This window comes from Polypterus senegalus, chromosome 6 (assembly GCF_016835505.1).
Source record: "Polypterus senegalus isolate Bchr_013 chromosome 6, ASM1683550v1, whole genome shotgun sequence".
In the NCBI taxonomy this organism is placed as follows: domain Eukaryota; kingdom Metazoa; phylum Chordata; class Cladistia; order Polypteriformes; family Polypteridae; genus Polypterus; species Polypterus senegalus.
In genome coordinates, this window is record NC_053159.1 from 162662747 (window position 1) to 162687754 (window position 25008).

The window sequence follows — 25008 nt, forward strand, 5'->3', positions numbered from 1 at the left end:
GAATTCCCAAAGCCAGCGATTCCCGTTTCTGTCTTTCACTGGGCTGTTCCTCAGCTGTGCCTCATGCACAACCAATGGTAAGTAGCCAGGGAGCATCCTAACAATGTCCTGCCTAAATTCTCAAACCACCACTGCTGGCTCTTTTTGATCTGGACAAGCATCAGCTCTGCCCAGCATGGTTAGGGTTACTAACATGACAGAGAGCAACTCCCGTCTGGCCACAGCTCCTACCAGCTGCTTCTACTACTAAGTTCTTAAAACCTCATACTTCTGAAATGTAAGAACAGCTTTAGTTGTTTCCAGCTCGGCACCCCTTCCTGTATGGTTTTTCCCGAGGTGTCCACAACGTTTAGTAAACCTTCAGGTCACATGGCACCACTGTAAAGTTAATCACTCACCTTTTGTCCAATATATTCTGAATATATCATTCATTACATATGAATAACTATATTAAAGATATTTGAATTTTTTAAAGAGATACAAAATTGTATTGTCCATTTATGTTTGTCTCAAGGCATTGTCATAGGAGTTGAGGAGTGAAGTATTTCACTGTAGATTGTACCGTATTTATGATTGACAAATAACATTTGATTTGATTTTGGTGTGTTTTATTATTCTGTTAGAAGACTTGTCACACAATCTTTTATTGTAGGCATGACAATGAAAAAAGTATCTTATCTTGTATACATGAGGTAGACAGGTGGCTATGGTAGTTTTTTGTGCTGCCAGGCAATGCTTTATTTGAATTAAATGGGTTTGACAATAACGATATTATAAACCCTATCTGTAAATGCATATCAATGTTAAATGTGCAGTGGCTGTATAAAGACGTGATACCATCTTTATGGTATGGAACGAGTCAAGTTCAAAGAATAAATGTCACTAAAAGAAGTGATAAAATGAATGTTTGGGCAGTCCATTTAAGAGTAATAAAATTTTAATATGAGAAAATCTAAAGTAAACTGTATGTCTGGTAAGAAACTTTTACAAGAATCAAGTAGTACTCTGCGTAGATCCGTCAACTTGAGAGAGGCATTGCATATACACATGTTACTCTGAAACGGATGAGGGATGTGGTTTGACGTCAAAATGGAAACAGGACGTTTGCTGCTGCAATAAATGGAAGACACACATGAACAAAGTCAAGTGTAAAAGACAAAAACAAAGTCCTACCTTCGGCGGTTTCAAGCGCTTGATGCCATCTTACTCTTCAGAGCAAGTACACGGCGTGTTGTTTCAAGAAGCGAGTCTTGTAACGCGACGGAAACTTTCACATGTCACGCTCTTTTCAAAAGTTGTTTGTTTTCAAGTAATGTGGGGGGGGTTACAAAGGAAGCCCCACCCACGTATCTGTGATCTGCGCGTGTTGTATATAAACAGCGCATTGGGCGCACGGCGGAGTGATAGACTGGTGGCAACGATGGTGAAGCTGTCGAAAAGTGGCGCGCGGGTCAGCACAGCTCTCAAAGGCGGACACCTGCCCGCAGGTTAGTGAAGCGCGCATACGCACTATCAGCCGAGGGGCGACTCCGAAGTGTTTGGGTCTGTACCGTGCCAACATATGTTACGGCGGTCCGTCGCAGCTATCGCCTCGAATATTTCGTTATGTAGAAAGCAGGAACCCGAAAGTCGACTCGAGCACTCGTGTGCACCGCAGCTTCGGCTGTTGCAGGTGTCCTCTGTAATCTAGAATGTTGGACGCGTGTGGCTGTGTCAACTTTCTTTTTTAAGTAAATTTAATGGAGTTCTTACTGGAGTGTCCACGGTTCCTACTATTTTTGTAACCTTTTCATACCCCAAAGACTACGAGAGTAAGCGACAAGACTCGGACGTGATAGACCAGGGGCCTTCAACTTATAAATTCACCTGGGCCGCGTCCTGAGAACGCTCTCTTTGTGAAGCGAACATGACGTGCGCTTGTCTTGGCATCCCTGTTGGCTGCGGATTAAAGGCACAGAAGAGGTGGCCTTGTCGGATGATCCGAGGGGCACGTTATCGTGGGCTGTGCAGTGGTGTGCTATGGATTAGTCGCAGTGGTCCTCGATCGCTGTCCTGTGGACTCGCAGTGGCTACAGGTTTTTGTTCAACCAACCTCCGTTTTTAATCGGGCTGCTAGCCTAATGAAGTGTTATGATGTTCCCCAGTTTCCGTGTTTTGGAGTCATTGCAAAAATTACGAAACTAGGTTTTTGGTAAACCTTTTTATTAAAATGTACTAAGCAGTTATACAGGAAGTGTGGGTGTTTTTTGTTTTTTTTTTGTATAAACTCTCGTATCCCAAGTATAGGGAAAGTATTGGAATCCTCTTGACGTTTTGGACCACCCCGAGTCCGAAAATGCCATTTTTGAATTGTGTGAGTGTAAAACACGATAACTTCAGTACGCTTTCACTTAGGTTAACCAAAGTTTGCATGCATGTATTAGGTACAAAACAGATTTCTATCAACGTTTGTGCTGTTTCCGCTAACCGGAAGTTGAACTTTACCTTTTATTCATGCAGCTGTAGTTACTGTTCGATATATTTTTGATTTGTTGTTAATGGTTTTTAATGTACATAAAAGTATAATCATTGTCATGTGGTTTACTGCTCAAATATCCAACCCCATATCGGAGTATACGAGAAAGTCTAGGGGAGATAACTCCCGATTTTTAACAATATGCTCGTTCTGATTTTATTGTCCTTTTTCAAGTTAACTGGTTATTAATCCATTTATTAATTCGTTGGTCTGACGATGAAGTAGTTGCAGCCTTTCATCACTCAGTGTTTTCCCAGGTGTCTGCTCTGTTTCTTTTTAATTGTCATCTTTAGGATACAACGAAAGGAGCAAACTACACAATAAAAGATCAAATTAATAGGAAAAAAAAGAAGTATTTTAAAGATGCTGGAAAAATAATACTTAATCTTTTATAAGTGTAAAATCGTACTGTTTTCTGAATGTAGAATAAGAGAATGGGGGTGGGGGAGAGACAAGTTAATTACATGAGATCAGTTATTGTTTCAGATTATGAATCTGATTGGAATAAAAGCCTGCAGCTACAGAGGGTACCCAGTACACCGTTTGAGAGCCCCTGGACTAGTGCTTCTCGGGCTCACTCTACAAGGGCATACTGTATATAGACCCAGGCTAACTTCTGCTGTTAACTGGACAGTTTATTTCCAAGTTTCTCTATTTTGGTGCAAGACTCAGTTTGCTCATTTTTCCCCACTGGAATGTCCTAAGCAATTAAGAATATTAAATGGGGAGAATTTTTAGTTGTTTGGTTTTTAAGATTATTTTCCAGATGTTGTGGTTATTTCAAAGAATGCTCAACACAAATGTTTTCGACCTTACTTACCATAAATACTTCTGTAGTGGTTTTTTTAGAATTTTCTGGCGAACTGACATACTGAAGATTCAAACTTAACTGAACCCTGTGTTGACCAGTTCTGGACATCGGCCAGCCATGTAAAAATTGTCCTTTAACTCGTCTTATCTGCATGTCTGTCATACAGAGTATTCCTGCAGAGATCTCAGGGGGGGGGATGGATTTGTCTCTAGAAAGAATTTGATTTGTTTGGATATAAATTCAGTACAATTCTCATCCGCTAATGGAAGCGGGTTGAGGCGCCATCTGCGGGGTGAGTGCATGGGGCTTAGTAATTTTAGCTCCAAGATCATAGGTGCATGGTCAGAAATAACAATAGCATCGTATTTGCAAGATTTAATCTTGGGCAAAAAGTTATTGTCTATAAAGAAGTAATCGATCCTTGAGTAACGATGTACTGGTGAGTAGAAAGAATGTTTTTGAATTTGGGTTTAAAAACCTCCAGGGGTCTTAAGTTGTGATAAGTTATAAACTTTGTAATTATTTTTGCAGTATTAGATGCCGTTCCTCCTGTGGAGGAAGTCCTATCTAAAAGTGGATTTAGAACACAAAGTCCCCAGCCATTATAACTTTGAGCGTTCAGATTGGGAATGGATGCAAATTTTTGTATAAATTCCTTATCAACATTAGGTACATAAACATTTATCAAGATCATTTTACAGTTCTTGGCCACCACTATGTACACAAGGTAACTAAAGTTTTTTTGGGCGGCTTAAGTATTCCTTTTATAAGGATACTAGTGGATATGGTGTCAATGAAGCAGCTGCAGGTATTTAGCATTCATTGTCCTTTGCCCTGGTGTCTCAACTATTTAACTGCCGTCATTTAAAGGGAGTAAATTCAAAAACATATAATGGAAAATTTGTAAGAAGATGACAGACTTTTTATATTTAAAGTTATGGCAAATATACAGTGTATGGTTTTTTGTTTTTTTTTTATATAAGCCAGTTAGAGCAAAAACCTGCAGGCCCATTGGGTCACCATGACTGAACTTAACAAACAGTACCATGTGTAAGGTATTGACTTTACACTCCATTCTACTGTACATCCCATCTAACCTACCTTAAGGTTAAAGCAGACTGTTTTCTAACCTGTGATGGCCAGTGTTTGGTTTTTTTTTTTTTAAATGTTAAACTCTGTACATATCTGATGCTAAGCAGCCAAAATCTTTAATTTTTAATCAATTTTGATATTTTGATCAGTGTTCCGGTCATTTGTCTTATAAACCCTTGTTTCTAGTGTTGCTGTTAGCCAAAGCTGAGTAGTAAGGGTTTCAGGGAGCGTACAGTCATTCATTTTTCCCCAATGTTGTCAAAGCCCACTGCCAAAAAGATATCCATACATATTGTGGTGTAACCCTGTGATGATCCATTTTATTACAGCAAGGTCGCGAAATGTTTCTGGTAGCACTGGTAGGCTGCTGAAAAGTGCATTACTTTGTAATCTTTTGTAGATAGACCAGATTGGCTTTAATACCTCCTAGCTGTATGCAAACTTATTTGCTTGATTAATCGGAGAGGAAAAAGTAAAATTTGTGGTGAAGCATGTTTATGCAAATTTGCTTTGTAACAGATATTTTGTCTTCTCTTGTAATGCAAGGTTGCTTTTTTTGCATATAGATATTTAAGCATGTCTTTTTATAATATGTATTAAATAGTATGTGTAGATGTTTAGACCCCATGATTATTGTAAGCTGTGATTTACAAAAGATTACTATTTATCAGGACACGAGCAATGGGTATTAATAGGATTTTAAAGCCTCCTCCCATGTAAAGGACTGTAAACTAGTTTGAAAGACTCTGCCTAGAACTTGTTTTCCCTGGTGTCTCTGAAACCAGTTCAGGATGATACTCAACCAAATAGGGAAACCTGAAAACATTAAATGTGTTTTGTGTTAGTGCCTTGTGACGGAGGAACAGACTAAGGCCAACAGTGACTGTAGGGGCACCATCCAGGTCACCCCCATTTGATATATTCATAGAGTAAAGCAAAACATTTTCTCTGGTTATTTGTGACTCTGTATCATGGGGTGCTTGGGTTTGAATGAACACCCACCTTTTGCTGCTGCCTGGTTTTAGGCTGGAAGGGGTGTGGTCAACTCGGAGCACAGTAGGTGGGGCTAAGCCTCATCAAATTGCGGGAAAAGGAAGACTCTGTTAATGACCAAGTTGTTCCCTAGGTGCATATGTGGCAGCCTATCGAAAGCATTCTCTCCCTTTTAAAATTTTACATTTTGTATAAAACTGAATAACAGTGGCTTTAATTTGACTTTGAACAAAATGAAAACGGAACTTTAAGTAATCTGAAGTACAGATTTAACAATTTACAGAATAAGTATGTCTGTACTTGGCAGATTAACTTAAAGCAGCTGTTACAGACTCTGTGCACAAGTCTTTGTCAACTTTTAGGACTGAAGTTTTGCTCCATTATTGGCAAACCTTAAGCTCTGTGAGGTTGCCTTTATCCAAGTCCAGCCTCAAATTCTCATCTGCAATGAAATGTGGACTCTGGCTTGCCAACTGCAGGGCGTTTCATCAAATGGCCAAAAAATGCAATTTTGGTCTCGGATCATAGACTATTCCATATGTCTTCAGAGTTTCCCATGTACCTTCTACAAACCCCTATCCTTGTTTTTGTCACTATGCTGTAAAGTAGTTGCCCACAGTTTCTCCAGCCTCCAACCGTGTAGACTGTAACTCCTTCATAGTTCTCCTAGCCCTTGTGGTGGCCTTCTTAATGAGTCGTCATCTTGCACAATCACTTCGGTTGTTGTGCAAGCCCTGCTCAAGGCAGATTTACAGATGTGCCATACTCTTTCCTTGTTCTGGACTCCAAGGGCTATTCACTGATGTGGATGTTTTCTTATGTCCAGTGTCTGGTTTGTGCTGCTCAATTCCCCTTTTGAAGGAGTTGCTTGGAGTATACTTTTTCTTTGTGTTGGTTAGGCTACCATACTGATTTGCCAGAAGCTGGTACTATAAAACGTACCTTATCTGGAAGGTCTATCTATTGAATCCCTTGATAGGTTGTCCCCAGTGAGCAAATTATAACTTTTAAAATCAATTCCCTGTGCCAGTGAGGATTTACTGTATGTGTTTTTATATTAATGGGTGTGAATACTTGTTTGTTGAATTTTTTTCTTATTTGTAGTCTAGAATTGGCAGGGATCTACCTTCACTTTTAATAAGGAGTCTTTCTGTTCAGTGTCATTAAAACCAATTGAAATCCACTTTGATTACATGTTTTATAACCAAATATAAAAATGTCCAAGGGATGAATTCTTTGTATAGGCAGCGTACATAGGATTTCTAAACATCTGACCCTATGGTATTAAGTGACAGACACTTGGGGGGGGGTTCAGGGGGTAAATCATCTGAGAAACTTTTTGATTTTGATTCACATCTTTGTTGAATTTTTGTTGTGTTCCTAGTGTAGTGACCTGAAGCATTAAGATTCCATTCATACCACAGGGGTCTGGAAATCTCTAATACTGAAACGAGCAGGCTTTATCCAGGTTTGTTTTTTCTTTAATTCCAGTTTGCAAGTAGCCCACATTCTAATTTGCATACAAATTGAATTTTTGGTTGTCGTAGTTTTTTGTTTTAAATCGGAAAGTCTCTCAGCACTGGGTCTTTAACAGATTAGAAGTACTAGTACAACAGGAAGTTATCTTGGCACTAGCTTGTTCAAAACAGCAGTGAGCACACTGTGCCTATTTTGTTCCGTCTTCCGGGATAAAGTTGCAAATCCTATTGCTAGGCTGGTATGAAGGATTCATTGGTAGCACTTCTGCCTTGTAGCAAAAACTAGGATCTTAGGTACTTGAGAGGACTTTGTGTATTCTCTGTGTGTCTGTATGGTTAGCTACATTGGTGATTCGCCCTCCAAAGGTTTTTTTACCCAATAGAGGGTTTGATCCTACCTTGTTGCCTGATGTTTGCTGGGATAAGATGCAGCTTCCCCACAACTGTACTGTGGATAAAGGAACTTTGAAAATGGATGGATCCTGTTGCTAACTTAGCCTTCCACTGAATTGTAAAGATAACCTTCTGTACATTGCACTGTTCACCGATGCTGACAGTCTTGTGCCCACAACTAACCCATAGTATGCTGCCCATTAGTCTTGACATCTATTGCATGACCTCCCTAATGTTGTTGGATCTTCTGGTACCATTCACCCATTTATTGACTTAACACCCTTTCTTGTGATTAGTTGTTGTTCACATTTTCCCTTCTAGTGTTTTTGATTCTTTTGACATACTTGTATCCAGCATTTTTCATTGTTTGAAATTTTTTACCTTCTATTCCTGTTGTACCCTTTTAAATGTTTGAGTATTTTGAACACTCTGTAAACTTTAACATTTTTATTGCAATCATTCCATACAAATCAATCAATTTTTACAGAATTTAGGATTGAGAGCAATTCGACCCCCACCCCTGACAAAGGGAGCAAGGTCAACACTAAAACTTAAAGCTTGTAAACATACCTAAATAGCTAAGTTTGATAAGCCAATAGAGATGAATGAAGAAAAAGAAATACAGAAATAATTGCTTCCTCTGTGCTTTAAGAGCTTATTCTAAAATATTACTGATTAGATCCTGCCATGTTTTGAGAAATATCTGTACAGATCCTCTGAGTATTTGATTTTTTTTCCAATTTCAAATCGTATAAAACATCGGTTTCCCACTGACTTAAGAGGAGAGTTAGGGTTCTTCCAGTTTAGCAAAATAAACTGATTGCATTCACTACACTTTTGGCACGCAGACTTGTTTGTCCTTGTCCACTTTAAACCCATCTGGAAGAACCCCAAACACAGCTGTTAATGGATTAGGAGCGATTGTGACCCCAAGGCTGTCTGAAAAGTAATTAAAAAAAATTTTGGTCCAGAATGAGTTTGGTGCAGGCCCAAAACATGTGACCCAGTGAGACTGGGACTTGATTGCAGCATTCGCAGGTTGAATCTTGCCCTGGAAACCTTTTGGAGAGTTTTAGGTGAGACAGATGTGCTCGATATAATTTTGAGTTGAATAATTGTATGCTTTGCACATTTGGAGCTCGAGTGAATTCTCTGCATTGCTATTTTCCCCTCCTTTTGATATATTGAGATCTTTTTCCCAGTGTTCTCTTGGATCTTTGAAAGGGAGGGACTGTAAAATTTTATATATTGCAGATATGGTATAATTCTCTGTAAACTTAATATGCTTAGAGTAGTTATAGTGGATTGGCGATTCTAAATTGGCCCTAGTGTGTGCTTGGTGTGTGGGTGTGTTTGTGTGTCCTGCGGTGGGTTGGCACCCTGCCCTGGATTGGTTCCTGCCTTGTGCCCTGTGTTGGCTGGGATTGGCTCCAGCAGACCCCCGTGACCCTGTATTTGGATTCAGCGGGTTAGAAAATGGATGGATAGTTATAGTACTGACCGGCACTATTGTATTGTAATCGTAGTACCTCCAGTGCCATTTGTATGATTCACCTTGGTTGTTGTTTATACAGCAGTCATCCATAGTGGTGTGTTTTGGGGTTTTTTTTTTTTTCCCCTCCCCAAAGCCCACTTTGTCCTGAACCGAGTAATGGGTATACTAGAGCCTGTCCCAGCAAGCATAGGGTACAAGTCATGAACTGTCCCAGGACAGGGCACTGGTCCATTGCAGGGTAACAAGGGAACCACTTGTTTAAAACCTTCACAATGCTGTATTAAGAATTTTTTTTTTTTTGTGCACATAATTTTTTCCTTTTTGTGTGAAGTGATTCTTTGGTTACACAATTTAAGGCTTCTGGACAAGGAATGCTTATTCTCATGTATAAATGCCTTCCAAACATTTGTTCCTAAGCTGTATCCTAGTGCATTTTTTAGTACAGAATTGTTTCAGAGCATACTCATCATTTGAGCCTTTGAAGCATGTTAATGTCAAGTTGCTGTGTGAAAATGCTCGTCTGCAGGAGTGCTAGCTTTATAGCATTCCGCCAGGAGACGGCATGTACCACGAAAACCAAATGGGATCTCAAGTTACTCAATGATAGTGGAGAAAAGAGCCCCTGACAAAGAGCCTGCACACAGTGAAGTTGCTTTAATTTGTGTGTGTGTGTGTGTGTGTGTGATCAAGGTGCAACTGAACCCTTCATTTTTGTTTCATTGGCTGAGCTTTCAAAGTAGCAACTTCCATTTAATATGACATGCCTTATGGAAACAGTAGTATTTCAGCAGTGATTATTGGCTTAACAAAAAATATGCAACATACATCAAAATTAGACAGGTGCATATATTTGGGCACCCCAACAGAGATGACATCAGTACTAGGGATGCACCGAAATGAAAATTCTGGGCCGAAAACGAAACCGAAATTTTTGGATGCACTTGGCCGAAAACCGATACCGAAACCGAAAATGGCTTCATTAAAAAAACATGTTTAAAATATTTTCTTTTTGTTTGTATTAAAAAAACTACAAATTAAGCAATCAAACTTTTATTGATGATAAATAACAGTAATAAGGCTGTTTAACAATAACAAAACTAAATAAAATTTCTTTCTGTAACAAAATTGTGCAAAAAAAATGCTAGCTGCTTTTTTACTTCAATTTTAAATTACTGTACCAAACAGTGCACAAACAGAAGAAAAATAAATAAATCCAACCTCTTACTGTAAACAACATAACTATACACACTAAATTGGTTTGCTTTTAATTTAAGCAAAAGAAGCAGGTTTATCTTTATGAACAAAAGTTTTTCAGTTTTCTGGCTGAAGACACAGTTCCTCTTCTCATGAACATACTGCACTGAATAAAATCACTCAGTCTGTGCTAGCTTTTAGTGCCTTTACGAATTGTGCAAAATATTACCTGCATTAAACGTTTTACTTCAATTTTAAATTACTGTGCAAAACAACATTGCAATAACAGAATAAATAAATCAAACCTTTAACTGTAAACAACATCAAATTAGGCTGCTTTTATTTTAGCAAAAGTGGCAGATTTCTCTATGAACAAAAGTTGTTCAGCTTTCTGGCTGGAGAGACGATTTCTGTTCTCATCAAGAACATGAGATGCTGCACTGAATAATCTCTCACTGTCTGTGCTGGTGCTTGGGGCAGATAAGTACTTGCGCAGTCCATGTAAGCAAAGGAAAGCGATCTTTGTTCGCGCGCCAGTAGTCAAGTGGATTGTCACTTCTGCCAATGGGTAGTTCAGCTAGATAGGTTGCTACTTCTTGTGAGGCTGCGCTTGCTCTTACACCGCTGTGGGTTGGGACGCTTTCCTGTAAAATTTCGTCAAACATATCAGAAAGCGAAGGAATGTGCGCCTCAACACTTGTACGTGACCGTTTCTCAGGCACAGTTTGGTCTGTTCTCCCCGTCGCGGCTTGTGCTTCACCAGGGGTTTCAAGAGCCGTAAGCTCTGTTTGCACCATCCTGCCTTTTCTCATCGTCAAAGTAATGGTCTTTAAAGCGTGGATCTAATATTGTTGCAATGCCGTAAAGAGGGTTGGACTCAATGTCTTGGAAGCGTTTGTTAACAGCCTCCAGTAGAGTTTTTTTAGCTGTTTTTACGCCATGATCTGTTTCCGCCTCTTTTCCAAGCAGGCGCTTCAGTGCTGCGATCAGTGGAATAACTTCAGCAACAGACGCTTGAGCTGAGCTTATTTCCTTGGTTAACTGTTTGAATGGGGCGAGAAGAGAGACAATGTTTTCCACCAACATCCACTGATGTGCACTCAAAGTTGCTGGCAGGTCGTGATCTGTCATGTATGCAGCTAAAACCCGCTTCTGTTCAAGTAATCCTTGCAACATATAGTATGTACTGTTCCAGCGAGTGGCCACATCTTGCTGTAGTCGTTTTGTTGGCATCCCAAACTGTTTTTGCAAATCTTGTAGTCTGGAATAAGCAAGCGGAGAATGCTTAATGTCCCACAATTTTTCTCCCAGTTGCTGTGATTTCTGATATGCTCCGCTGACTAAACACTCCCTTATTCACAGCCAACTGCAGCGTGTGTGCCATGCAAGGTATGCTCTTTAATCCACTGTCATCCATAGCCTTTATCATGTTCCGTGCATTATCTCTCACAATCACATGCACTTTAGACTTGTCTATGTTCCAAGTTTCAAACATGTTAGCCAAAGCATCGGATATTGCTGCTGCAGTGTGTGAGCCGACAATCTCCTGTGCATGAAGCAGAATGTTTTGCAATTTAAACTCTGCGTTTATCCACTGCGCTGTCAAACTGAACATGCTAGTTGGACTAACGTCAGAGCTCCATATGTCTGTGGTAAAACTTAGAGCAGAGATATCTGTGGTCATGAGCTCATGAACATGTTTTGCAACACGGTCATACATTTCAGGTAGAGAGGTCTCTGCAAAATACCGTCTGCTTGGCAGTGTGTAACGCGGCTCAATGTGGTGTATTAGCCTACGAAATCCGATTTCCTCCACGACTGAAAATGGCTGGTCATCTAAAGCAATGAATTCCACTGTCATTTGCAAATTTCTTAATTTTTTCGAAAAATGTGGCAACCGAGGGTGTTGATGTGCTAGTTGGCTTAGTTTTAACCAACGTTGTTTGACGGTATTCCTCAAATTCAATTGCGTGTCTTGACTTAAGGTGGTGTATTAACCTGTAGTCGAAAATGTCTTTGCTGTTGAACCCCCTCTTGAAACTTTTGCAGAGCAAATGTTGCATATTGCAACTTTGCTGTCCTCATCTGAAACTTTGAAGTGCTTCCAAACCGCCGACATACTCCGTGTTTGATGCGTAATGACAGCGCGAATGAGACGGGAGGATGGGAGAGGCGTGGCGACAATTTCGGCTTTTATTTTCGGCGCTTTCTTACGTTTCGGCCGAAACCGATAATGCTATTTCGGCCGAAAATTTTCAGCAGCCGAAATTTCGGTGCATCCCTAATCGGTACATAGTTGAGCCTCCTTTTGCAAATCTAACAGCCTCTAGATGCCTCCTATAGCCTTTGAGTGTCTGGATGGAGGTATTTTTGACCATTCTTCCATACAAAATCTCTGCAGTTCAGTTAAATTTGATGGCTGCTGAGCATGGACAGCCTGCTTCAAATCATCGCATAGATTTTCGATGATATTCAAGTTAAAGGACTATAACAGCCATTCCAGAACATTGTATTTATCCCTCTGGATGAATGCCTTTGTAGATTTCAAACTGTTTTGGGTCATTGTCTTATTGGAATATCCAATCCCTGCGTAACTTCAACTTTGTGACTGATGCTTAAACATTATCCTATTTGTTATTGGGCTGAATTCATCCAACCCTCATCTTTAAAACGGGTCCCAGTCCCTGAACTAGCCACACAGTCCCACAACATGATGGAACCGCCACCAAATTTGACAGTAGGTAGCAGGTGTTCTTCTTGGAATGTGGTTTTCTTCCGCCATGCAAAGCACTTTTTATGACCAAATAACTCCAATGTTTTGTCTCATCAGTCCAAAGCACTTTGTTCCAAAATAATTTTTTTTCTAAATGAGTATTTGCATAGAACAAGTGACTGGTGCGAGTGCAGAAAGGGCTTTCTCATCACCCTGCCATACAGATCTTCGTTCAGCAAATTGCGCTGAATTGTAGAACAATGGACAGATACACCATCTGCAGCAAGATGTTCTTGCAGGTCTTTGGAGGGGATCTGTGGGTTGTCTGTAACCATTCTCTCAATCCTGCGCATATGCTGCTCCTGTATTTTTCTTGGCCTGCCAGACCTGCTGGGTTTAACGGCAACTGAGCCTGTGGCCTTCCATTTCCTGATTCCATTCTTTACAGTTGAAACTGACCGTTTAAACCTTAGAGCTTTTTTTTTTTTTTTTTTTGTAGCTTCCCCTATACCATGATCCTGAACAATCTTTTGAGTTGCTTTGAGAATCCCATGCTGTCTGTCACTCTTCAGAGGAGAGTCAAAGGGAAGCACAACTTGCAATTGACCACCTTAAATACCTTTTCTCATGATTGGACACACCTGTCTATGAAGTTCAAGGCTTAACGAGCTAATCCAACCAATTTGGTGTTGCAAGTAATCAGGATTGAGCAGTTACATGCATTTAAATCGGCAAAATTACAAGGGGACCCACATTTTTGCACTGCCAGTTTTTCACATTTGATTTAATTTCATAAAACTAAATATTGCTTCACTAAATCTTTGTTCGGAAAACACCTCAGTACTCGGATGTTCCTAGATAATGAAAGGCATACCACTGTTCGTGTTTTTTTTTTTTTTTTTTTGTGTTGAAAGTAAATTATGCAGGCTGAGAGAGGTTCCCAAACTTTTTCATATGACTAATGCGTGTTAGACGAACAACTTAAGTTTAGACATTTTTTAATTAAAAACCCTTTATGTCCTTAAGTAGAATGCTCAAATGCCAAAATTATCAATTTTAAAGTAAAATGATTTCATTTTTAATCCATAAACCTGAAAATGCTTGATTCTGTACAAACTGTTAAAATTAACTGAGTTGTCACAACAATTGATTGATTTCAAAGATTTGTATCCATTTAGTAGGCTACTATACTTTGCTTTTTTTCCCCCTCCCAAAAATAATTATTAAAACCCTGCTTGCAACTGTGTGTGCTACCAAGTAATGCTATGTACACAGCAGGCTTGCAAAGTCTTTAATTCAACTAAACACTTGTATGTATACTAGCCTTTTATTTTAACATTGGACATTTCAAGCTCTGGGCTTCAGATGCTTTGATTAAATGGAGCCAGAGTCATTTTATTGTGAATTAGGTGTTTGTTTCCAGGATTTCAAATATTAAGGTTGGGGCTACATACCAATAAATTCAGCTTTTAGTCAAAGTGACCATGTACCATTTTAAATATTGAAAAGTATACTACAGCATTAAAGCGGTTTCCACATTTAAAAAAAAAAAAAAAAAACTAGTTCTAATTGTAGGCAATACAGTATAAGGCTATAAAAATGCATATTTCTAACAGCGTGGAGTCCAACCCTTTTCTTAAAATGTGAAATAATTTGAATGGCTTTCAGGTTGCATAGTACCTGTAGTAATTGGTATTCCCAAACAAAATGTGATGGGTAAACATTTTGGATAAAGCACAATAAGCTCTTTTGAGTATGTTAAATGCAGTATGGTATATTAACAGTTCATTATTCCTTTAGGTGGCAGCATAAACAAGTTGGTTTACTTTCCCACATTTCAAGAATATGCAGTTAGATAAATTCAACAATCAAGCTCTCGGGGTGTATGTATAAAAATTCTGTAGGGTTGAGTTGTTGTGGGGTGTAGTGTGTGGTGGTGTTTTTGTTTTTTTTTTAAACTGGCGAGATAGGCACTGGACAAGGAAATTAAGGAACCTAATGGATGGAAAAAGAACATTATCCAGTTTAAACCTACAGCTTACAGATTTAATGCATCTTGTCAAAGTAGCATCTTTGAAAAAATATTAATTTCAAGTTATTTATGCTGAAACTTAATTTTATCTTGAATTTAGTATAAATTGTGTTTACATCAAAAAATGGGTTAAAATAACTTTGATTAGAATTTAAAAAATAAAAATCAAAACATTTATACATTGACCATGGAAATATCCTATTTGTCTTATCTTAGTAAAAGCAGGAAGAAAGAGGGTCTCCAAGAAACAAGCCAATGAAGAGAATGGTCCTGTAGAAAAGGAAGCCAAGAAACCAGCTGGAGAAAAGCCAAGGTATGGTAGGCAGCTGTAGGATGACTCTAGAAAAGGAGATTTAATCTGTACTGTATTTTACATACTATATATACTGTGTGTGTTTTTAAAGTTCTCCCTAAATGTGGTGGTGCAGGAGTTTGCACATTATACCCATGCCTGTTTGAGAATTTTAAGGTACTCAAATTTTCATCCTCTAAGTTCCTGAAGCAAGGAAGCTCTTCCCATAAAGAGCTGCATGAATGTTGAGCAAATTACGGAGTCAAGTAATTGAAGTAGATGAGCTATTTGGACAGCATGGACATTGGCTAACCAAACAAGCTTGATGGACATGTTGTTGTTGCCTTGTCCTCCTCTGTTCAAAGTTAGGCTCCTTTGATAACTGACAAATCTGTGAGGGTATATTTAAGTAGACCCTGCAATGGATTAGCACTATTTCAAGGGTTCTTCCTGCCTCTTGTATATGATGCTTCTGGGATAGGAACTGGATTTAAGAATCTTTCAAATGACTCATTTCCAAAGGGACTTTTTATAATCTAGATCTTATTTATTTAATGTGTAGTGACAATGTGATTTTTGCTGAGGAGGCCACATGCGGTGCAGGGCAGGTTAATGTCATGCACCTCCGAGCTACGTTGACTGTTCATAGAGGCGAGTTTCTCGCGGAGGTGAATCGCCATATGCAGCAGGTGAGGGGTATCTCATGGGAACTTTAAAACAATCCTTTACAACTGAGGTTAAAACACAATGAAGTAAGCAGTCTTTAAAAACCGATTTTTCGGTTACAACGCATGACCGCTTGCACCATAGCAAACTGTTTTACACACTACATACAGATTCGCATCCGCGACAAACATGCGTCGTCTTAGATGCTCCTGCAGGAACACGGAAGACGCTTTTCCTACCCACCAACACTCCTTTTCACCGCCCGCCCCTTGCTCTCTAGGCATTCACACTGCCTGCCCATGTGCCCGGACGCAAAAACTCACCGACCACCCAGTTAGCCTCTTTCGTCTTTGCTAGGAGTCCACATGCACGCCTAAGCCACGCTTGACTTTTCATTCTTTTGGTTTCGACACCATGAAAAACCATGCGAAAGGAACAACGAAGCCCCGCCCAGAAACTCTACCCCTCCTCCCACGTGCTCAGGAACGCACCTCAGACCACTGCCCGCCAAATCAAACAGCTCATCAAACACATACTCACTCGCATTGGTCTGTGCTCCGGTCCAAACTCAGCTGTGAGCCACGTTGACTATTCTTTTGCCCTCCATGGCTGCCGCTTCAAATGTATTTCATGGAAACAACAATTCTTTCAATGTTATGGTAATTCCTGCTTCAGGTAATTGTTTGTTTCTGTCAGTCGGGTTTTTTTGAAGAAATGTCATTGACGAAACTGTTGCTCTCAAACTTCGTGACATGGCTCTTAGCTTTGTTTGCCAACATTGGGATAACTTCGGTGACGTGGTGTCCGTTGTTCTTAGTCACAGAGGCATTATTATACAGTCTGCTCAACAATACGCTGATTACATGAATACGCCCAGACTCTATGGTGCAGCGTGTCAAACGGTTTATGAGGGTATCCCATGGGATCCTTAAAACAATCCTTTACAACTGAGGTTAAAACACAATGAAGTGAGCAGTCTTTAAAAACTAAGTTTTCGGTTACGACGCTCCACCACGTGCTCCATGGCAAACTGTTTTACACGCTACATACAGCAATTCGCATCCGCGACAAACATGCGTCTTCTTAGATGCTCCTGCACTTTGTTCACACCCCCCTCCCACCTCGCTACTACCGTGGTCAGGTGTCTTGGTGGATTATATATAGAAAGGCAGCCGAAACTGCACAGAGCAATGAAAAGTCCACGTCAGTCACATGTGCATCTGGACTGCGTAAAGACGACGACACAAGTGACAAGTTGGAGGTGGGCACGTGACCGGGCAGTACATACTGAACGAGAAATCAGCAGACTAGCATGACGGACGGAGCTGAATGGACGCCCTTCTCTCCTCCCGCTCCACTCTCCGTGCGTGAACCCCATCCCTCCGTCTGGCAGCAGAAGGCGCGAGGACGATTCGCCGGTTTTCAGTCACGGACGATTGTGTGTTGGTTCGTTCCGTGCATTGTTACAATATTGCTTTTCTTGCTGATTTATTACATTACCGTTGTTTCAAATGTTAGTTTTCTCCCTGTGCTTAAAATTCAATAAAAAACCGGCCTGATTATGCGGCGTATGGTACGCCGCGGGTTGGCTAGTAATTTTTAATTAGATATATTAGGATGCTCTGTTTTATACCTAGTTTTCTATCCTTGCTCTCTAGCCAATTTATTGTAAATTAAATTTGATACCATAATTTCTTTATGCAGTGCATCCAGAAAGTATTCACAGCGCATCACTTTTTCCACATTTTGTTGCAGCCTTATTCCAAAATGGATTAAATTTTTTTTTCCCCTCAGAATTCTACACACAACACCCCAGAATGACAACGTGAAAAAAGTTTACTTGAGGTTTTTGCAAATTTATTAAATAAAAAAATTGAGAAATCACATGTACATAAGTATTCATAGCCTTTGCCATGAAGCTCCAAATTGAGCTCAGGTGCATCCTGTTTCCCCTGATCATCCTTGATGTTTCTGCAGCTTAATTGGAGTCCACCTGTGGTAAATTCAATTGATTGGACATAATTTGGAAAGGCACACACCTGCCTATTTAAGGTCCCACAGTTGACAGTTTGTCAGAGCACAAATCAAGCATGAAGTCAAAGGAACTGTCTGTAGACCTCCGAGACAGGATTGTCTCGAGGCACAAATCTGGGGAAGGTTACAGAAAAATTTCTGCTGCTTTAATGGTCACAATGAGCACAGTGGCCTCCTTCATCCGTAAGTGGAAGAAGTTCAAAACCACCAGGACTCTTCCTAGAGCTGGCCAGCCATCTAAACCGAGCGATCGGGGGAGAAGTGCCTTAGTCAGGGAGGTGACCAAGAACCTGATGGTCACTCTGCCAGAGGTCCTCGGTGAGAGGAGAACCTTCCAGAAGGACAACCATCTCTACAGCAATCCACCAATCAGGCCTGTATGGTAGTGGCCAGACGGAATCCACTTAGTAAAAGGCACATGGCAGCCCAGTTGGAGTTTGCCAAATGGCACCTGAAGGACTCAGACCATGAGAAACAATTCTCTGGTCTGATGAGACAAAGATTGAACTCTTTGGTGTGAATGCAAGGCGTCACGTTTGGAGGAAACCAGGCACCGCTCATCGCCAGGCAAATGCCATCCCTACAGTGAAGCATGGTGGTGGCAGCATCATGCTGTGGGGATGTTTTTCAGCAGCAGGAACTGGGGGACTAGTCAGGATAAAGGGAAAGATGACTGCAGCAATGTACAGAGACATCCTGGATGAAAACCTGCTCCAGAGCGCTCTTGACCTCAGACTGGGGCGACGCTTCATCTTTCAGCAGGACAACGACCCTAAGAACACAGCCCAGATATCAAAGGAGTGGCTTCAGGACAACTCTGAATGTCCTTGAGTGGCCCAGCCAGAGCCCAGACTTGAATCTGAGTGAAGATCTCTGGTGAGATCTTAAAATGGCTGTGCACTGACGGTTCCCCTCCAACCTGATGGAGCTTGAGAGATGCTGCAAAGAGGAATGGGCAAACTGGCCAAGGATAGGTGTGCCAAGCTTGTGGCATCATATTAAAAAAAGACTTGAGGCTGGAGTTGCTGCCAAAGGGTGCATCGACAAAGTATTGAGCAAAGGCTGTGAATACTTATGTACATGTGATTTCTCAGTTTTTTTTTTTTTATTATTTTTAATAAATTTGCTAAAACCTCAAACTTTTTTCACATTGTCATTATGGGGTGTTGTGTGTAGAATTCTGAGGAAAAAATGAATTTAATCCATTTTGGAATAAGGCTGTAACATAAAATGTGGAAAAAGTGATGTGCTGTGAATACTTACCGGATGTACTGTAATCAAAACGTGTGAAGATGCAATATTTGACTTGTTTCTTTTCCATCTGTGAAATTCTGTTTTGCAAAAATGTATTTCTCACTTACCTAAATTGTTTAAAAGTGAAAGCAAATAACACTTCTCCTACAAAAGATGCCTTCACTGGGCATTGTCATAAAATGTTGGAGGACAAGTCATTTACTATATGGAATCTATAGGACAGTGCTGTTTGTCAGGATAGTATCAGAAATAAGATGCAAAATGCTCATTAGCATGTTTCTCAAAGCTCTAGATGTAGGAGATATTTTTGTAGTGCCTTTAGTTTTACTTACACATTTTTAATTTGTCTTTGTGCTGAATTAATGTAGAGATGTTTTGCAGTCATTTTTTTCAGTTGGTGTTTCAGACATGTACACTTTCCATAAACCCTCCTATGGTACTGAAGTTGCCTTGCTAGTTGTATAAAACACCACTGCAGGTTCAGGCTGTAGATTTTCTTTTCTTTTGCACCCGACTAACTGTTCTATGGGTTGGGATTGCTGTGCACAGCTGTAGGAATTTTGTTTTTCTTCACAGAACTGCTAAAGAATTAACACTATTAAACAGTGACAAAATATGGATTTCATATATGCACATGGACCCAAAGCCATAGTAGATGAGAATCACAGACTTGTAGGACTGTTAAAGAAGTGACTGACTGCCCAGTGTTGCACTTCATTGTATGTTAAGCGACTTTACCATGTTCATGATGGCCATTTTTAGTGATTAAGTACACAAAGGAAACTTGCACCACCTTTGGCTTAGTGCTAGATGCTACATATGGGTATTTGGTTCTGCATATGAATGAATGTCAGTTAGTGAAGTGTAGGAAAGTGTCTGCAGAGATTTTATACAGAAATTAAATTATGTACCTACAGTACATTGTCTGTCTTTCTACCTTTCCTTACATTTTTTTTTGACTGACCTCACTCAGCTTTTAAATTCTGAGTTTTAAACTGGCAAGGAAGAGCCCAAAATACATTATGAACCGGCTTTTTAGTCATGTTTTAGCATTCAGGAATAAAAAGCCATTTGTTGAAGACTTTTCAGCTGTTCTACTGTTTTAGGCTCAATTAAACTTGTTGATGTGTTAGGATCAAATCCAGGTCTTAGTCTCAAAGGCATCAGTAAAGTAGATCCAGCTGAATTATTTCAATTAAATGGGCAATCATGTACAGAATGTACATGTAAGAATTTGGTGGAAAATAAGAGTAGGTACCTAGAGATCCAGAGCATGTTGTGTAATTGAAGCAGAAACCTTTAAGAAGTTTCTGAATGAGATATTATAGCAGCTTTGTTATTAGCTGAACAAGCTTAATGGACTGAACAGTCCTTGTTTGTCCATTTATTTTTAAATGTTCTAATCCTACACCCACCCAGATTTTGGTCTGAGAATGACTGTTCGACAGTACATGTGTTTCTGAGAAGTCATTCTCTGACATGGGCTTTATCAAATCAAAATATAGGAACATTCTTTTGGACACGGCCTTGCAACAAATAATGCATCTTTCCACAACAGCCTTCTCTTTGGACATTAAGGAACTTGTGGCACAACAGCCGCATATCCAAATTGTCCATCCAGCCTTCTACTCATTTTACCTCTCCAAATCACACCTTTTGTAGATGTCTAGGTTTTCCTTTGAATTTCCAGTGAGAAGTTGCTCTAATGCACATGGCTGCACATCTTTGTGCATGGTTTCCTTTTCGTAAACCCATTGCACTCGGCCAGTGGTGTAAAGGGGGTCATGGCATGCAACTAGTTTTACTAATGCTGTGGTTTACCTGTATTATGCAATGTATAAAAACAAAGGTCTGAATGGGCCCTAAAGCTGTGCCACTCTTAAACATAAGGTTTTGGAACAAGAGAAGCCACAGCATTAAGAGCCCACAGTCGGTGGTTTAACTACTGAGTCTGCCTGCTGACTTGTAAAATATGGTGCAAGTTCTGTACCTGATGCTGAGCTAGGATTCTGGATGTGACCTGCAGGCTTTTAGTTGGCCTGTGTTGCTTGATAGAAAAGTGATTTGTGTGTGGTTTTGTTTTTGTTTAAACAGTTTCTTGCTGTCCCCTGTTGATGCCATATAACCTTGCACACTACTCTAGTTGTTGAATTTATTCAGTTAGAATCTTGGCTTTAAGTTGCTACTTAATCACCAGATGGGAGTTTATTTTTTCTTAGCAAATCATTCTGAATTCTAACTTTTGGAAACAAATTACATTGCTTACTATCTTCATTCTTGGAAAGCGTTTTTGCCTCCAAGTAATTCTAAAACCTACCTTCTGTCCCATGTTTCTTTTCGAGGGCAACCTAAATAGGTTTTATTTGTACTTGATGCTGGTTTAACCATATGAAAGCTGTCCTTAATGTTCACCAGATACCTGCATTTTGATGGCTTGTGTGTTTTGTTACCCCCAAGGTCTGTGCTTTCAAAGATGCAGTCCATCAGTATTCTTCTGGCTGGCACCCTTGAAAAGGTTAGTGCTTTTCTAGAACATGTAGTTTTTTTGTTTGACTCTCTTGGTGCAACCCATCCTGTAATGTGTAGCCTATTTTAATTAAACCCTTAATGGAGAATCTGTACACAGGACAACAAGATTGCTTAGTTTTTGAAATACTGTAGCTTGTCTTGTTCCAATATAGAGTTTTGTTTTGGTTTTTTGTCCCCCATAAATGGTCAAGGTTTACCAGATTATTGAAGGCTAACAAAGCGAGCAAAACTGCTTGATTAGTACAGTGCACTTATTTTGGGCTTTAACATCTAAGGTTCCAGTAAATGAGTGGAATATTTGGATAATGTAATAAGAAAATGCATTTTAGATTAAAAGATCATGCAAAGCAAACTTTGTAAAATTCAAAAACTACATATGTTACAAAATGAAAAGCAAAGTCTCCTAGCTAAATCAGTAAATATAATGTAATTTTTTTTTTTTTTTTCGTTTTCTTTCCTCCGTGATTTACAAGTTTTATTTTAAGGTGATAAGTTGGATTTCAAAATTATGGCTCGACAAATGTAGCAACCAAAGGAGGTAGTACCTCCTAATCACTTGGTCAATCTTAGATGAATTACTGAGGTGCAGAATTCTTTTTAACACGTTAAGGGGTAAAATGTTAAATTTCACCTCCATAAAAGCTTTAAAGTAGGCTTCTATAAATAGAGAAGAAGATTTTTTGCAAATGGCTCATTTGAGTATAGCTTTGATTTGTTTGCAGGCAACTAGTCAGAGTATGGTTGGAGTTTGGTGTATGTACATCCTTTCAACTGATTGCAAAAGCACCTAGCCATGCATTTCCATTTACAAGCATTTGTGAAACAAAATGGGTCGTTCTGAAGAGCTCAGTGACTTCAAGCGTGCTACTGTGATAGGATGCCACCTTTTGCGATAAGATGGTTTGTGAAATTTCATCCCTGCTGCATATTCCATAGCCAACAGTAAGTGGTATTGGAAAGTGGAAGTGTTTAGGAACAACATCAACTCGGCCATGAAGCTGAAGACCACGTTAAGTCACAGAAGGGTCAATGACTGCTAAGAACCTTGGTGTGTGAAAATCATCCATGCCTTGCTGATACCATAGCTGAAGAGTTCCATTAATGTAAGCAGAAAAACTTTGTGGTGGGAAGCATCATAAAATGGGTTTTCATAGCTGAGCAGCTGCGTGCAAGCCTCACATGGCCAAGTCCAATACCAAGCATCGAATGGAGTGGTGTAAAGCACACTGCCACTAGACTGTAGAGCAGTGGAAACCTCTTCTGTGGAGTGACCATTCTTACTTCTGTGTCTTTTCAGTCAGATGGGTGAGTCTGGGTTTGGCAGGTGGCGCCTGACTGCATTTTGCTAACTGAAGTTTCAGTGACAATGGTGTGGAAATTTTTTCAGGGTTTGGGCTAGACCCCTTGGTTCCAGTGAAGGACAATCTTAATACGTAAGCATACCAAGATATTTTGGACAATGCTGTTAGTGGAAACCATTTTCGGGGAAGGCCTTCTACTATTCCTCCATGACTGTGCCCCAGTGCACAAAGCAAGGTCCATAAAAGCATGGTTGGATGAGTTTGATATGAAAGAACTTGACTGGCCCGCACAGAATCACGACTTCAACCCTGTTGAACACCTTTTGGGATGAACTGGAATGGAGAATGCAAGCCAGGCTTTCTCATCCAACATCTGTGACTGATGACATAATTGCTCTACAGAATGAATGGGCACAAATTCCTACAGAAACACTCAGAGAAGAGTGAAAGTTTTTACAGCTGCCAAGCAGGGACCAATTCCATATTAAAGTCTTTTGTATTTGAATGCAATGTCATTAAAGTCCCTGTTGGTGTAATGGTCAGATGTCCCAATAGTTTTGTCCATATAGTGTGTGTATAACATGAGTAATAGCTTTTTGAATGTAATTTTGAGGTTTAGAGGATCTATTTAACGTAAAAGAGCATTATACTGTAAATGCATTTTCCAAGATGTTAGATACTCTGTAGAATGTTAAATCCCCATTTTTATTTAACTTCGTTGTGTCTATGGGTGTTAATATGAAATTGATTTTTGTTTCTATTTTTAAATCTGTAGCTTGGTCGAGAATTTCCTACTTCTGCAAGTATTGTCTATCAGAAACCAAGACCAACCATTGAGCGACCCCACACACCAAGGAAGCTGGTTCTGATCCAACAGCCCCGGAAATTTTAAAGCATTTTGTATTCCTCCCACCAGATCTTTGATCAATGAACATTTTCTTCAAGTTGCCCTCTTTTAGGGTATTTTCAGTTATGTATTGCATAAATAAAAAGTGGTGGTTACACATAATGAAACCCTTCAGAATAAGATTGTGTGTGTGTGGTTTTTTTTTTGTTTGTTTGTTTTCCCCTTCCCCATGTTGGCAGGCAGTTTGGCCTTTATATTCTAAATTTTATTTTTGCAGAGCATGAACAGTTGACCCTTAACTTCCTGACTTTTGTTCATATTGTCAGACCTTTGGAAAAATTTACTGCATCTGTCAAATGAGTAGATTTCCTTTCCTGCACATCTTTGTTAAAGGAGAAACCTTTTGCTTTCAAACTTGCTTTAGGCTTTGATCTGGCCCCTTGTGCTGGTCACCAAATGACTTGTGCCACGTTAAACTAATGCATTTCTTGATGAACAACTGATTCTGATTTATTGGTATACAGGCAAGTCTGTTTGAAAGTTATTTCAACATTCATCTGTCTTGAAAGCCGTGTGTATGCAGGTTCGTATAGTGCCAATAGGTTCAAGAATTTTAGTTGGAAGTCTTACCCAAATCAATGGGTTAACCAACATTGACCACAGCATTTATTGATGGGGCTTGGTGTGCAAGTTTTGGCACACAGTGCAGTTTCATATTTTGTTGGCAAACGCAGATTTGGTACTGTTGGGTCAAAGCTGAATTCCCAGACTAATTCAAACCTCAGATACTCTTAACAGCTCTGCTTAGCTTTAGTGTGCAGGTGAATGACCACAGTAGACCACCATGCTGGTTCTTCTGCTGTAGCCTATAAATGGAAAGATGAAAACTACAGCAGAGCTCCAGAAACACTTCTCCCTCCTTTGGGCCTGAGCTCATTTAAGATGCACTGAGTTAAAGTGATCGTGTCCTGTGGTCTGACAAATCAAAAATTAAAATTTCAATTGGAAATCATGGATGTCCTCTCCTCTGAGCTAAACTGGTTAACAGTGCACAGTTCAAAACCCAGCATCCATGATGGTATGGGGATGCATTGCACAGGCATGGGTAGCTTACACATCTGGGGAGGCACCATGAATGTTGAACAATATGTACAAATTTTGGAACAACACATGCTGCCTTCCAGACAACTTCCTTTTCAAGGAAGACCTTGCTTATTTCATCAAGACATTTTTAATAAATTACAACAGCATAGCACTGTAGTAAAAGTCTGGGTGCATAACTGGCCTGCCTGCAGTCCAGACCTGCCGCCCATTAAAAACACTTGGTGTGTTATTACACTAAAAATACGACAAAGGAGACCCAAACTGT

General features: G+C 39.8%; 1 protein-coding gene across 1 annotated transcript; it reads left to right on the forward strand.

The window, feature by feature from the left end:
• Window positions 1-1359: 1359 nt before the first annotated feature.
• Window positions 1360-23819, forward strand: dap1b (death associated protein 1b). Its single transcript, XM_039757453.1, has 4 exons — window positions 1360-1487; window positions 14933-15029; window positions 21420-21477; window positions 23568-23819. Exons 1-4 carry the CDS (start codon window positions 1421-1423, stop codon window positions 23682-23684), a joined length of 339 nt encoding a protein of 112 aa, XP_039613387.1. The 5' UTR covers window positions 1360-1420; the 3' UTR covers window positions 23685-23819.
• Window positions 23820-25008: the final 1189 nt, after the last annotated feature.

Coding starts and splice junctions, on each gene's coding strand:
- dap1b (XM_039757453.1), top strand. CDS start 1,421: ATGGTGAAGCTGTCGAAAAGTGGCGCGCGGGTCAGCACAGCTCTCAAA. Junction 1,488..14,932: donor AGGCGGACACCTGCCCGCAG/GTTAGTGAAGCG, acceptor GTCTTATCTTAG/TAAAAGCAGGAAGAAAGAGG. Junction 15,030..21,419: donor CCAGCTGGAGAAAAGCCAAG/GTATGGTAGGCA, acceptor GTTACCCCCAAG/GTCTGTGCTTTCAAAGATGC.